Source organism: Scedosporium apiospermum (assembly GCF_000732125.1).
Source record: "Scedosporium apiospermum strain IHEM 14462 chromosome Unknown SEQ_SAPIO_0022, whole genome shotgun sequence".
NCBI classification, from domain to species: Eukaryota; Fungi; Ascomycota; class Sordariomycetes; order Microascales; family Microascaceae; genus Scedosporium; species Scedosporium apiospermum.
This window is the reverse complement of record NW_015971723.1, coordinates 1,023,803-1,038,143: the sequence shown is the minus strand read 5'-3', so window position 1 is coordinate 1,038,143 and position 14,341 is coordinate 1,023,803. Positions and strand designations below refer to the sequence as shown.

General features: G+C 51.6%; 5 protein-coding genes and 2 pseudogenes across 5 annotated transcripts; 5 read left to right on the top strand and 2 right to left on the bottom strand.

Moving 5' to 3' along the window:
- Positions 1 to 752: 752 nt before the first annotated feature.
- SAPIO_CDS0561 (uncharacterized protein) lies at positions 753 to 1,732 on the bottom strand (the record flags this gene model as incomplete). Its single annotated transcript, XM_016783312.1, has 7 exons — positions 753 to 787; positions 852 to 993; positions 1,054 to 1,124; positions 1,183 to 1,308; positions 1,423 to 1,438; positions 1,499 to 1,555; positions 1,730 to 1,732. 7 exons carry the CDS (start codon positions 1,730 to 1,732, stop codon positions 753 to 755), a joined length of 450 nt encoding a protein of 149 aa, XP_016646512.1.
- A 2,119-nt stretch (positions 1,733 to 3,851) lies between these two features.
- On the top strand, positions 3,852 to 4,205 carry SAPIO_CDS0560 (annotated as a pseudogene; the record flags this gene model as incomplete).
- A 774-nt stretch (positions 4,206 to 4,979) lies between these two features.
- SAPIO_CDS0559 (uncharacterized protein) lies at positions 4,980 to 5,536 on the top strand (the record flags this gene model as incomplete). Its single annotated transcript, XM_016783311.1, has 4 exons — positions 4,980 to 4,984; positions 5,156 to 5,240; positions 5,354 to 5,414; positions 5,475 to 5,536. 4 exons carry the CDS (start codon positions 4,980 to 4,982, stop codon positions 5,534 to 5,536), a joined length of 213 nt encoding a protein of 70 aa, XP_016646511.1.
- A 384-nt stretch (positions 5,537 to 5,920) lies between these two features.
- SAPIO_CDS0558 (Clathrin light chain) lies at positions 5,921 to 6,745 on the bottom strand (the record flags this gene model as incomplete). Its single annotated transcript, XM_016783310.1, has 3 exons — positions 5,921 to 6,352; positions 6,418 to 6,632; positions 6,703 to 6,745. 3 exons carry the CDS (start codon positions 6,743 to 6,745, stop codon positions 5,921 to 5,923), a joined length of 690 nt encoding a protein of 229 aa, XP_016646510.1.
- A 1,011-nt stretch (positions 6,746 to 7,756) lies between these two features.
- SAPIO_CDS0557 (Duf618 domain protein) lies at positions 7,757 to 9,227 on the top strand (the record flags this gene model as incomplete). The annotated part of the gene is made up of 4 exons (XM_016783309.1): positions 7,757 to 7,854; positions 7,917 to 8,008; positions 8,142 to 8,342; positions 8,407 to 9,227. 4 exons carry the CDS (start codon positions 7,757 to 7,759, stop codon positions 9,225 to 9,227), a joined length of 1,212 nt encoding a protein of 403 aa, XP_016646509.1.
- Positions 9,228 to 9,837: 610 nt separating this feature from the next.
- On the top strand, positions 9,838 to 12,291 carry SAPIO_CDS0556 (annotated as a pseudogene; the record flags this gene model as incomplete).
- An 853-nt stretch (positions 12,292 to 13,144) lies between these two features.
- On the top strand, positions 13,145 to 14,266 carry SAPIO_CDS0555 (putative Alpha/beta hydrolase; the record flags this gene model as incomplete). The annotated part of the gene is made up of 2 exons (XM_016783308.1): positions 13,145 to 13,210; positions 13,319 to 14,266. 2 exons carry the CDS (start codon positions 13,145 to 13,147, stop codon positions 14,264 to 14,266), a joined length of 1,014 nt encoding a protein of 337 aa, XP_016646508.1.
- Between the last annotated feature and the right edge of the window lie 75 nt (positions 14,267 to 14,341).

Here is a 14,341-nt window from a genome sequence, read left to right as displayed (position 1 = left end):
ATATGATATGCGTCGATGGTGCCTTATAGGGCTGAGACCCGGCATGAGGGACCTTGGTTTCGGTAAACAAACATACCTTCTCAGCTTATACATAAACCGCAGACAATCGCCAGCTTCGGTTGTAATGATCCTCGGATAGAAGTGCCAATGACAACACACTTCCCCTTATGAAGCTCTTATCTTTGCTCTCTCTCTCTAACGACCAATTGGATCAGAGTCCGACAGCTGGCTACGCCTGTTGCTCAGTTTGATTGCAAATCCCCCCTCCCTCTGATTACCCCGCTCCTTTCAAGGATTTGATGGGAGCAGGCTGACGTGGACTCAAGGCGAAAATGACTTAGATACAGTGGCAACTCGAATTTCGCTTCTCAAGCTAGTAGAAGGCAATTGACTAAATTCACAAGACAATATAGCAATATGCTGTCTGACTATTATGAGCGAAGCCAGAAGGTGACCGCAAAGAAGCAAGCACCTATAGAGACCAACCATGGGGACCAGCCAAAACAATGGACATAGAGACTGGAAACAAGAATATGTGCACTCTCGAGAATCAATTTATCGCTCGGGGAATCTCAATAAACGGATGCTCGAGGGCGGGGGAATAACTTTTCTAAGTGTTGACAACAGACTAATGAAGCGTGCCCCTCTGACGGTAGTCGCATCTCGTCATCCAACATTCAATGAGCTGAAGCTCCCTCCTAAGAGGGGGGGGGGGTCGGCGTAGGTAGGTAACCGTAGGAGATGGTGGGACACTACTTTTGCATCATGAGCTGGACGAACTCATTGTCTAGAATAATCAAATCGTTAGAGACAACAGCCGACAGACCAGGCTGGGAAAGGGATATACGAACAGTCAATCCTTCCATCGCCGTCTTGGTCAGCCTCACGAATCATCTCGTCGACCTCATCGTCGGTTAGCTTTTCGCCGATTGAAGTCATAACATGACGAAGTTCGGCAGCCGAGATGAAGCCATTGTTATCACGGTCGAAAACCTATGTCTATTAGTCGACAGAGATGCGGGATGGAAGCAAGAAGTGCAGCGGCAATCCTACCTTGAACGCCTCACGGATCTCTTCTTCCGAATCGGTGTCCTTCATTTTCCTCGCCATCATCGTCAAGAACTCTGCGGCAACAGTCAGCTCCTGGTTTCCTGTATTAGATCCATCTTGGCTGCTGCATACCGGGGAAGTCGATGGTTCCGTTGTTGTCGGCGTCGACCTCGTTGATCATGTCCTGAAGCTCCGACTCCGAGGGGTTCTGGCCGAGGGAGCGCATGACAGTGCCGAGCTCCTTCGTCGTGATTTGACCTGGTCGTCGTATTAGAAGAGCAATCGAAAGAAAACCGATTCGGCGACGAGACTCTATAATGAAGCCGATCAAAGCGTATTAGAGGGCTGGGGGAGGGTAGATCTTTAACCCACCATCGCCATCCTTGTCCTGCGCACACAGCGTTGTTAGTGAATAGTCCATCGCCGGAAGTCTAGAGTCGGCACTTACGAAGAGGGAGAAAGCCTCCTTGAACTCGGAAACTTGTTCCTCGGTAAGAGAATCAGCCTACTCGACGATAAACGAACGGTCAGTTAGCGTGAGAACGAAGAGATAATGCGCCCGGCGGTCTTGACTCCTAGCCCTGTCGGCGGGCTAAGTAAGAGTTGAAAAGGAGTTTCTGCTCAGTCGTGAGGGAATCTCGCGACATGGAGCACATTCAGCCCGAGAAGGCGAACTAACCATTGTAGAGACGCAAAAGAAAATCGGCAAAGGGTTTCAAGATAAAATTCGGGGGATATCGCCGTCGATAGGAGAGGTGTAGATCTCGAAAGGTTCGCGATTCCTTATGGGAGGGAATGTGCCAAAGTTAAGCACTTCGACAGTGTAGCTTGCGGGGGGAGACGGAGGGGTGACGAGGGCGGGGGGAAGTGCTAGTCGATCAACTCAACTCGCGTCAAAGTGTTTTATTTGGTGGGGTTGGGGGGTCCAGCTTCCTAGAGCCTGGTCTGTCCGCCAGCCAGCAATGGGTACAGTCCAAAAAAAGATCAATGAAGAGCTCGGTACGAAGTAAACCTTCGCTGGATCCCTGGAGCCTCAGGAGGCCCCGGTTCTCTCTCCGGGTACAATGCAGGTTGAGGAATGTACACCATCTTCCACTGGAACCCTCAATTGATCAATCATTCTAGCATGTCAATCAATCAATTCTAGAGGCAATTATACTGATGAACACGGCAGAAAATGAGCAGGCAACAGTGCTCCTATTAGCGACTTCAGAAGGTCATGTGATATTAAAGGCGCCCAGGTGTCTCTCCTTGGCGTGCCAAGAAAATTACATGTAATCTGCAAAGTACTAGTACGTTGTTTCATTCATTTACCGAAGAGTCTTTGTTCTGGCTTGCATTGTACATATACACCGAAAACCTAGAGGTAACGAGAGCTGTCCTTAATTGATGGATGCCTCCCGATTAATCGGACCTCGAATCCACTTCCCTTCAAGCCAACAATTCAAATCGCAAAGCTCAGCGTGAGCCATCGCACAAAGCAAGACCCGGACCGCCTCAATATCAAACCTGAAGACAATTAGAGCCGGCCACACCTCGTTACCGAGACGTCATTATCTAGGATACTTATTCCCGTCACAGCCTCTCGCGCTTGTGAGGCTTGAGGATACACTCCAAGCCAGCGCGAGCTCGAAGCGGCTCGAGGTGCAGAAGCTTCTCCCCTGGTTAATCTGCCCGGCTGTTCGTCGACCCCATCGATATTTCTTTTGAATATGCGCTCGAGTCCCGCGTAGCTAGCGTCTACTTCATGCCCGGACTACCGCCGTACCGACCGAAACCTACTTCAACTACCAACCGGATCCTTCCAAGAGTCGCATCGCCTACCCGGAGTTGGCTCCCTCCCTCGCCCCGGAGTGGACGGCAGCGACCATTTCCAGTTTTCCCTGGGAATCCAAGCACTTTCCCGTCTATCCAACCCTTCGGAACGATCATTTGTGTCCGCCATGTGGCGAGACCGCACCAATCTGTAGGCTTCCCGAATCCATCTCTTCTGGTGAGAGCCCTCCTAATTCACTTTTTTTTTAATAGCTATATATCTTACCGCCAGTCATACGCCCATCATCCGAAGAAGCGCATAAAATACGGGCCGGGGATCGCGATTAACAATACCCTTGGTGATAACTTCCCTGGTACGAGCTATTCATCAGAAGACCGGAGAGGTTTACTCTCTGCTGGTGCTTTTGAAGATGACGGCGATGCGGTGATTGAGATGGACCTCCTACCACCGAGGTGGGCAGATATAGGAGATGACATCACGGAGATATTGGCGAGCGTAGCAAAAAAGAGTCAACACCTGGAACGACTGCACCAGAAACACATCCTACCAGCCTTCAACGACGATGAGACGAAGAAGGCAGAGGAGGGCGAAATCGAGAGGCTCACTCAGGAGATAACGAAGGGGTTCCACCAATGCCACAACCTTATCCAGCGAGTTGAGCAGATGGTCCGAGAATCTAAGCAACAAGGGACGTTAACCCGAGCTGAGGAGATGATGGCAAAGAATATACAGATATCACTGGCAACAAGGGTTCAGGAAGCTAGCGCTGGCTTCCGGAAGAAACAAAGCGCCTATCTGAAGAGTATCATTTTACCCTTTCGTTTCAGTATTTGGTTTCATGACAAAATTAATCTAACCTTGCTGAACAGAGCTTCGTGGTATCAGTGGCATGGTGTCACCGGGCCCTTCCGATCGCGCATCAACGCCCCTGTCCTCATCTCATTATAACGATCCTTCTCTCCTAGAGTCCGATGCAGATAAATCTTATTCTCAATCGACATTGCAAACTACCTCACGGCAAAAGATGCTCCACTCCAACGACGCCGTTATTCTCCAGCGCGAGCGGGAGATCGAGGACATTGCGCAGGGCATTATCGAGCTCTCAGACCTATTCCGCGATCTCCAAACGATGATTATCGACCAGGGCACGATGCTGGATAGAATTGACTATAATGTTGAGCGTATGGCGACAGATCTCAAAGATGCGGAGAAGGAGCTCACAGTTGCCGCGGGGTATCAGAAGAAAACAACGAAGCGGAAGATTATCCTTTTACTCATAATAATTGTTGCCGGCCTGTTTATCTTACTCATGGTAAAACCAAAGCGGCATGGCGAACCCCCACCACCGCCGCCTGCAGATAACGGAGAGGCGAGGTAGTGCCCATTTAGAATGGGGACCCTTCACTTGATATTGAATGCCTCACAGCATCGGGATTGTATGATGTATTTTTTTTCAAATCTTCGGCTTCGGTAGCACTACAGTTCCTGGCGTTCGATGGATGTATGCGGTTGGCAAAGGCCTTGTATTACTTTTTATTAGAGACATAATGATCACCTATGGATTCGGAGGCAAAACAACAGCTCGTACACATTTTCGACTACATATTTTTAGATTACATTTTGCGTCTTCATCGGGTCACTAATAGGTCACGTTATGGAGTGATGTGCATCGACACATGCAACACTCTTGACCTCAACGCCCGAACTCATCCTGAAGATATCTAGAAATAGGGTAATGAGGTCTTTATATCAAAAATCACTATGATCAAATCAAAACTTCTGGATTGTTCAAGCCCACGAGCTGTTATCGAAACCTCGAGTTCGAATCCTCAATCCTTAAGAGTCCACAGCCTTAGCATGGATCGTCGAATAGCGCCAATCAGCGTGATGGAGACGCTCAACTTCGTAAGATTGTCACGTCAATTCAACCATCCATGAACCTCCGCGGTCCAAAGTCGTTCGGGTTGCTGAGTCATCACTCCCGGTACCCACTCGGACTCTGCGTGGTCTGATCTTGAGAGACTCTTCAAATACACCAATGCTGTGACCCAATAAAAGTTCAAACATTCCACCCAAAGACCTCACCATCAACCCTCGACTTGTTGGAACAAGAGATCCCGACCCTTAGATTCTCCAGGATCAATTATTCAAAATGAGGTACGCAAAGTTTCCGTAGCGCTGGGACAGCTGCCGCCTCGTCGTCAACGAATCCGCCCCGAGTTCAATTCACCGTTGCGAGGTTTTGGCCCTCGGCTATCGAGCCCTTCATGACCTTTCACGGGTCGACCACATCGCTCGCCTGCTGACAGCCTTTCTTCCTTTTTATAGCTTCGTCAATCGCAAGAACAACGTGACCGAGCTGCAGCGCGTGTACCAGACGGCGTACGCGCAGCACAACCGAATCTGGAAGATCGTGAGCCAATTCCCACCCACCGTCTCCGACCTCATTGACCCCCTCGACCCCCCGAATCTAGCCTTCATAGCACGTCAATTGGGCCATGGCGTGACTAACTTGCTGCATTATAGAACCCCAGAAGCCGATGGTACATGACCCCTTATCTCGTCCTCCTATGGGGCACTGTCGGAGGTGAGTATCTGTCCCTCGACCGTCAAAAGAATGTAGTTTGTTGACGAGCTGTGTGCCTAGCGACCATGTACGCTATGGGCCGAAAGGTTGCCGGATACAACACCTGGTTCAGCAACAAATAAGTGCTCTTCTTGACTTAGAGACAATGCATTATTAGTCATAGATGCACAAGGGCCGCCTTGAGGACGAGTAGATGCGTGAGGTACTGTTCAATATACTCAATAGATTACCATATTTTGGGGATCCGTTGGTCCCGCAATATATTATCCATGTGTTACGGCTCCATTTGGTCATGTGAATCGATTGGAATTCCTGGACTGCTTGTGTACGCCGATCATATCAAATGCCGCCTCCTAACCCATCTGGGAGGGTCGGGAATCATCATCCTTTTTCTAAAATACAGTTGTCCATTGGGTAGAACGCCGGGGACCGGCAGTCTGCCCATTCGTGACAAGGTAAGAAGACTATGTCAATCGGCCGTGGACACGGCCTCCTTCGCATAAGATCTAGATGCCACTAGCTCCGGGAGCCTTCTCATCTTTCCGTAGACTAACCAACAGCTCACGGAACCTCTCCTTTCCAGAGCCGGCGGCTCCACCCTTGACACCCTTGCCGCTGATATCGACAAGCTTCGCAATACGGTCCCAGCTGGTACCGCCCGACACGGTATCTTCGCGATTAGCAAGGAACTGCTCAGCCTCCCTGCGTGTCTGCGCAATGCCCTTCTCCTTCTTGGTGTTGTAATGGTCGTAGAAGTCATCGATATTCTGCCTGGCCTCTGTTATGGTCTCCTCTCGCTGGGCCGCAAACTGCTCGGCGCGTTTGGTGATGGCGGCGTTACGTCGCTCCCTCCACTCCTTGACAACTTCGGGTTCATCCTCATCTTTCTCCTCGGCATAGGCGGCAAAGCCGGAATTGTAAGTTACGGACGGGCCAACCTGATCCATCACGGGTTAGTTAGGATAATCAGACATTAAGCTCTGGTAGCCGCTAGGGGTCTAACCTGCTGCACAGTCGTGATGTCGGGGAACTGTGACTCGAATGTCGACTGCGCATTATCCTCTCCGCCAAGAAGGTCGCCGCCTACATCGCCTGAAACGGCTGCAGCATCTTGGGTTGTCGTAAACAAGTCGGCATCATCGCCGAGCAGAGCCTTCTCTCGAGCAAGGAAGTCGTCGGCGGAGGGGTCTTCAACGGCGGCCCTGATGTCGGTTTGAACTGCCAAATAGTATGTTAGGAAGCACGGTCTTCGAACAACTGCGGATATAAGATATTTGAGTCGACGAACCGCCAGAATCGAACTCCTCGAGGGATGGGAATCTGTCAGCCATCTTGATCGTATCGTTTGTACCGGTTGAGATGACTTTGGCTTTTGGGGGTGATCAAGTCTGGTAAACACTATCGAAAATAGAAAACGGCTGGGCCCAAAAATGGAAGACGTTTCTTCAACCTGGAGATATTCAGGGAGGGGCAGTGGTAGGTTAGGGGAGGATTAGGGGATGATATTGAGGAAGGTTCAGACCAGGTAGGTAGCAAATGTTGGAATGTTGCGATGATGCTGCTTCCCCCATAGGTGGCTGCTCCTTCATTATCCTTAGCGACCTTACAGGTGCCTTGTACAGGGGGGGTCCAAATATTACTCTTTGATCTGGAAGGTACGTACCAAGGTCCAGACTCTGCTCTGCAGTGTTCCCTGAAGAATGATTGATGACCACTGAACGAAATGTGTTGCACGTGATAAGGAGAAAGGACTCAGTAGCTTTGTACTTGTTTACAGTGTTACACTACCTCACACAGTATAGGCTCCACCACAGCAGCTTTCCGGTTCTGCTATTTGCTGACTGGATTGTCTCTGCAGCTGCTGGCTTTTTGGGGAGCTTTGCTTTGGTAACCGGGGCTACAAAGGTGATCTGGTCTTCGATTATTATTATCAGAGCTTCAAATATAGACTCTGTCGTTCATTCTTCCCTTGAGAGGCTATTCCTGAGAAGTGTTTGTTTGATGATTATCCAGCAATTCCATACATAAAACTGCACCAAAGCCTTATGTCATATATGATTTCGCTTCTAAGAACAACTAAATAGCTTCTGACATTGGAAAGCAGCTACTACAAGTGAAGAGCTACTCTGCAGGACCCAAGTCCTATCAACAGCTTCTTGGAAGGTGCAGCTGAGCCTCAGAAGAGCATTTGAGAGATTGATAATTTTCAGTCTCCACATCAACCAACCAGCTCGACCAAGATCCAAGGAACAAGCTCGCAGCATTTCTCTCAATTACATTTCAGACCAAGCATACATTTCGATCTACAGCTCCCTGAGTCCTAAGATTAGACCTCCTTGACCATGGCATACAATGATGATGCTGTGCTAGCTAAGCTCAGTGCCGTCAATGAGAGCCACGATAGCATATCTTCTTCTGCACAATGGATTCTATTCCACCGGTAAGGAACCCATTAGCCTACCTCAATAGCAGCTGATGACAGCCTGCTCACAAGTGATGTAGGAGACATGCGACCCGCACTGTCGAGCTATGGTTCAATCGCTTGAAGTCTTCCTCAAGCACAAAAAGGTTGAGTCTGGTCTACCTGGCCAATGGTAAGTATGCTTTTTTTTTTTTTTTTTTTTGTTTTATGCAAGGAAACGTCCAGGTCCTTGCCAGATCTCGAACTATGCCTTTATCCTACGCGGCTCTGATGAATACAAAACAGCTGACATTGGTCTATTGTAGAACTTGCACAGCAATCTAAGATTAGGAATAAAATGGACTTCATCGAGGCCTTTTCTCCTGTCCTTCCAGAGGCTATTGCCATAGCTTACAAGGGGGCCCCGAGCGAGGTCCAAGGCAAGATTAAGAGAGTTATCGACGTTTGGAGGGATCGCCGCGTTTTCGAAGATGCAATTCAGGAGGCCATAGATGCCAGAATCGCAGGTTTGTTTGCCGGTTTTTGTCCCGAGCGTCTTTGTCTTCACTCCTCCACTAACCGTGATTGTAGACTTGGATAAGCTGAAGGGTGCAAACGCTTTTGGCGGTCCGTCTCCATTTGGTTCAGCTGCGTCTGTGGCAGCAGTTGTTCCATCCGAGCTAAGCAATCTGGTCACTCACTACCAGGGCAGCGTGAAGCACCAATCGCCAGCCAAGACGGCGTTTGCCACGGCAAACCAAGACTATCTCAAACTTACCGATCCGTCTGCACCGCCTCCTTCGGCGCCAGTCTATGCGGCACGACTTAATGGGTTGCTGAAGGTTCTAGCGTCCGCCGAAGGCGCTGTCGCGGAATCGGTTAAGGCTAGAAAGGGCCTCATCGAAGAGTTGGAAAAGCTCCTCGACGCCAGCAAGGCTACGCTTGCGTCCGAGGAGAAGCAACTCCAGGAGCTGGGAGGACGTAAAAGGGAAATCGAGCAAAAGAAGCAGGAGGTGGAAACAAGCATCATGCGGGGTCTCAGCACCTCTGGAGACTCTGGGATATCTCCTGCCGGTGACCGTCCTGCCTCACATACTCCACCCGAGCCTGACCGACCAGAAGTGGAAGCTCTTACACCGCCCTCAGTCAAAGACGAACCCGAGCTCCCCGAAGGTGCGTCGGATTTCGCGTCCCCGTCGGCCCACCAAGGCCCTGGATTCCAGCACGGCGTGGCTCCCGGCATCGAGATGCTTTCGCATCTCGCATCTCAGTATCAGTCTCTGCCGTTGGCAACTAATGGCTCGAATAAGCGAAGGAGGCTAGATGGCGATGACTTCCCCGATCTCGGTGGCGACGAGGAGATCGACGCGGATGTGGCGGAAATGTTGCGCAAAGACAACGCCGGCCCATGAAGTAGACTGGAAAGTGAACCATTCATTCCATGGTCTTGGGCGGGGAATGTACGGGGATATCTGCAGCCTCTCCAATACAGCTGGGTGAGAGCGAATCAATGGTAGTGCGGAAAACTTGAAATAGCCGTGTCTGTATCACATCTTTGCTGCCTCTCTCTATCAACTCGTGAAGGCCTTTGCTCCCTTTCTCAGACCTAGCTAGCCAAGTACTTCGTACTATTACTACCCCGTCATACGTCAATTTTGAGTCTCCCTTGTCTGTCCCGCTTGTACTGTGTAACAGCCTGCAAGACCAGTTTTGGTGAGGCCCACTCAGGACAAAGTTAGTAGTCACGTGCATTCCCAGGCGGATCTCAAGTTCCCGGCATTAACTCATCTCTTCTCCATGACAGAATCTCCGATGACGGCATTTTTTCAAAATTTAATCCGGCGCCCCGAATACTTCCTTTCCCTTCCCAATTCTGCAGCGCGCATATCCTCGAAGCTCCAAGACTAAAAAGCAAATGAGAATATGGGAGCGCCTTCGTGACGGTGCCACTCACCGTTAATAGGCGCTTTTATGTTCTTCCCATGAAAGTCGAGCTACATTTCTACAATACGTCCTAGCAGCATGGCTTTCAGACCTCTATCCCGGGTGCTTCCCTGGGTCCCCTCGGGAACAGCTCAACAGATTACAGCGGGCACTCCACTCTTACGATTGACTCGGCCGGCCGCAACACTTGAGGCACCGAGCCTCAGCAACAACATCAAATGGCTCCCTAACCGCAGAAGTTTTAGCTCAGACCCGAGAGCTCTCGATCAATGCCAATCCGTTACCCGCACACAAACTAGCGCGCCAACCGGGGCGAGACTCTTCCATGTTGGTCTCCGAGCTCCCGCACCGATACCTCGGCTTTCCGAGAGACTATTTTCAACCTGTCGAGTTCAGTTTAAATCGAGAGACGAAGTTACGAATGCCCGGTCACCAAACCACAAAACCGAAAACGCCACGCGAGAACCATTTCCGAATGCCGAGGAAGACACGGAGGAACAGCACGAGTACGCATTCACCAAGAGTGAAAGGGCCGCTAAAGCCGCGCACGTTAACCTCAGCGCGAGACTGTCGAAGGAGGGCAAAACTCCAGGGAAGCCCGCTCCGAATGAAATAGTGCGGCTGCTTGGAATCGCTCGACCGGAGATAAAGCTTCTTGCCATCGCCGTCGGCTTCCTCGCAGTCTCATCATGCGTCACCCTCTCTATTCCCTACATTGTTGGGCAGGTTCTTGATCTAGTCACCAAGAGTACTGAGGAGAACCCGCGACTGTTTGGCTTTACGTTGACTCAGTTTTTTTTCGGCCTCGGGGGCCTTTTGACCCTCGGTGCTGCTGCTAATTTTGCGAGAATTATACTACTGCGCATCATTGGCGAGCGCGTCGTAGCCAGATTGAGGTCGCAGCTTTACCGACGCACGTATGTCCAGGATGCCGAGTTTTACGACGCCAACCGGGTGGGAGATTTAATCTCACGACTCGGAGCCGACTGCGTTATCGTGGCAAAATCGATTACTCAGAACGTGAGCGACGGACTCCGAGCTCTCTTGTCTGGGATTGCCGCCTTTTCCGCTATGGTCTGGTTAAGCCCTCAGCTTTCTGCAGTTCTCTTGGTTATCGGGCCCCCGGTTGCCTTTGGCGGATGGATCTACGGCAAAGCGATTCGAAACGTAAGCCGAGCGATTCAGAAGAATGTCGGAACGCTATCCAAGATTGGCGAGGAACGATTGGGCAATGTCCGCACGAGTCAGGCATTCGTTGGCGAAATCCAGGAAGTTGCAAGGTACAACAAGCAGGTGAAGAAGATCTTCAGCCTCGGCCTCAGGGAATCCAAGATCTATGCGACATTCTTTGCCACGACGGGCTGGGTAGGCAACATGGCGATTCTCGCAATGCTCGTGGTCGGCGGTAACCTGGTGCATAGCGGTGCACTTTCGGTCGGTCATCTCACGTCATTTATGATGTACACTGCGTTTGCTGGTGGCAGCGTGAGCAACCTGACTCAGTTCTTCTCGGAGCTCATGAAGGGAGTCGGTGCTGCCAGCCGTCTTTTCGAACTCCAAGACCGGAAGCCGACGATACCGCAAACGATAGGCCTCAAGGTCCCGTCTGCGCGGGGGACTATCAAATTTAACGACGTTCACTTTGCATATCCCACCCGACCGGCGGTATCGATTTTCAACGGCATCAGTTTCGAAATCCCTTCGGGCAGCAACGTTTGCGTGGTCGGCCCATCTGGAGGCGGCAAGTCGACGGTGGCATCTCTTTTGCTTCGATTTTACAACCCTACGGGCGGTTCGATCACCATAAACGACGTAGATGTGTCGAAAATGAACATACGGTCCCTTCGGCGACGCATTGGCGTGGTATCGCAGGAGCCAGTACTATTCTCGGGCACCATCGCGGAGAACATTGCCTACGCCAAACCCGACGCATCGAGGTTCGAGATTATCATGGCAGCTCGAAAAGCCAACTGTACCTTCATCAGCGACCTTCCGGATGGGTTGGAGACCCAGGTTGGAGCTAGGGGAAGCCAGCTGTCTGGCGGACAAAAGCAGCGCATCGCCATTGCGCGGGCGCTCATCAAGAACCCAGATATCCTGATCCTCGACGAAGCCACGTCGGCGCTAGATGCCGAATCGGAAACACTCGTCAATGCAGCTCTCGTCTCCCTGCTCAAGGGCCGGAACACGACCATTTCCATTGCGCATCGTCTTTCTACTATTAAGCGGTCGGACCAGATCATCGTGCTCTCTAGTGAGGGCAAAGTAGCGGAAATCGGAAGCTACGCCGATCTATCGGCCGACCCAGAGAGTGCCTTCAGCAAGCTTATGGAATGGCAGATGAGCGGCGGCGAGCCGACCGAGAATCGCGACCACGAATCGGTCGCTCGCATCACTGAGGATGACGTGATCGAACAAGATCTCGAGGAAGCGGAGGCGGAGGCCCAGCTTGAAGAGGAGCCGGAGGCGGAAGCAGCGCTACAGAGCCAGTCGTCACAGTCAGGCTCGACCAGCGAGGAGAAGCAAAGGTGATGGGCTAGCGGCCAAACAGTCCGCGAGCTACGTCATGGACAGAGATCCAAGATCGCCGGAACCCGATCTGGCTAGCCACCGCTTGTCTCATTGACATGTTTCGTTCGCTTTACTACTACAACTTCCACCGTGTCCTTATTCGCTTCAGGGCTTTTCAAGCCGATATCCTTTTTCTTTTACAATAACTCCACTCAACAACGAGGATCGCGACCTCGGGTCCATTTAGTTTCCCTCGGGGAAGCATTCGACGGCATCGAAGGCATGAGGGGATTTGGACCGGTGGGCCGAGGGAGGCGACATACTAGGCCCCAGCATTTCCTCGGGAAACTATTTATTTTTATTTTTATTTTTTTATTTTTCTAGAGTTCCACGTGTATCATCATCAATGATAGGTAAAAGGCGACTGGGGGGGCCCGGCTGATAGATTTCAATCTTGAATAGAGAGTTCGTTAAACACCTACAGGAGATGTACGAAGTAGGCGTGGAAATGGGACAGGGGATTTGACAGGCAATCTTCATCGCTCAAGTCCACAACTTAAAGCGGCAAGGTCCATCAATCACATGTCAACGCACGGAGGCCGGATCCAAGCTCGATTTCGTCCTTTATTGTCCATAGCTCTCCACCCTCAACCTCCTCATCAGTAACGGATCATTCCCCAAGTGAGACAATCCAAAGAGTCCTCTTAAAAATAGGAAGCTTTTCTCGACGCATTTGCGGATATCGTTTGTGTTGTTGTGCAAATTTGTAGAGATTGGTAGTTTTTGGCTATTCCTGTGTGTTTCCATCTCCAGTCAACACTCGCACTATTATTACTTTACTCTCATCGAAGCTTCAGCTCCATCACCAGCGACAATGGCAACCGAGGTCGAGGGAACATTCAAAATCGGCGACGTGAGCCTCTACACAAAGACATTTTCGGTAAGACTCGTCGCTACTTCTCTCAAGGGCCCCCTTCTGTCATGCCATATCGTGTCGCATTCGACTCTTAAATCACCGCCTCCCCCCGCTAAGCCAGCTGTCGTGTAGCCCTCCGGCCCCATCAAAGCCAAACTCATCTTCATCCACGGCTTCAGCGACCACGTCGGCCGCTACGAAGAACTCTTCCGCCACCTCTCCGCCCACTCCATCCAGACATTCGCCTTCGACCAGCGCGGATGGGGTAAAAGCGTCGCCAAGCCCTCCGACAAGGGTCTCACTGGCCCGACCGCGCAAGTCCTCGCCGACATCGCCGCCTTCATCTCCTCCAAGCTCCCCTCCGAGGAGCCCGTCTTCGTCTTCGGCTCGTCTATGGGAGGCGGCGAGGCACTCGCCCTGGCGTCTTCTCCCGAGCACGAGGATGTAGTGGCCAAGGTCCGTGGATGGTTGGTTGAGGCCCCGTTCTTGGGCTTCGCGGCTGGAGAGGAACCTTCGAAGATTAAAATCGTCCTCGGACGCGCTGTGGGGAAGATCTTCCCGAGGTTCACCATGATGCATCGCATCGCGCCCGAGAAGCTCGCTCACGACCCGGCCGTCCAGAAGAGTCTCGCCGAGGACAAGCTCTGCCACGACACCGGAACCCTCGAGGGCCTCTCCGGTCTCCTCGACCGCACTCTCGACCTCTCCTCGGGCAAATATAACCTCCTCCCCGTCGTCAAGAGCGTGTGGCTAGCCCACGGAACGAAGGACCAGACATCGGCCTTCGAATCGAGCCAGCACTGGTTCGACGCGCAGAAAGCGCACGTGGAGGACGCCACGTTTAAGGTGTATGATGGCTGTGCTCATCAGCTGCACGCCGACCCGTGTAAGTTTGACTTCTTCAAGGACGTCACCGACTGGATCACCGAACGCGCTGCCACGTCGGAGCCTGCAGAGGCCGAGGCCGAGGCACCTGCTGCTGCGGCGCCTGCCGAACCAGCAGCCGAACATGAGCAGGCTCTTGAGCCTGCTAGTGCACCTGAGGGTGCCGAAGCCGCGAAGCCGGACTCAAAGCTCTAAAATCCGGGACCAGGAAGAATCATTGATCGAGCGCTTGCCATCTGGCCCGATAATATTAGGAATGTGGGCCGTAGG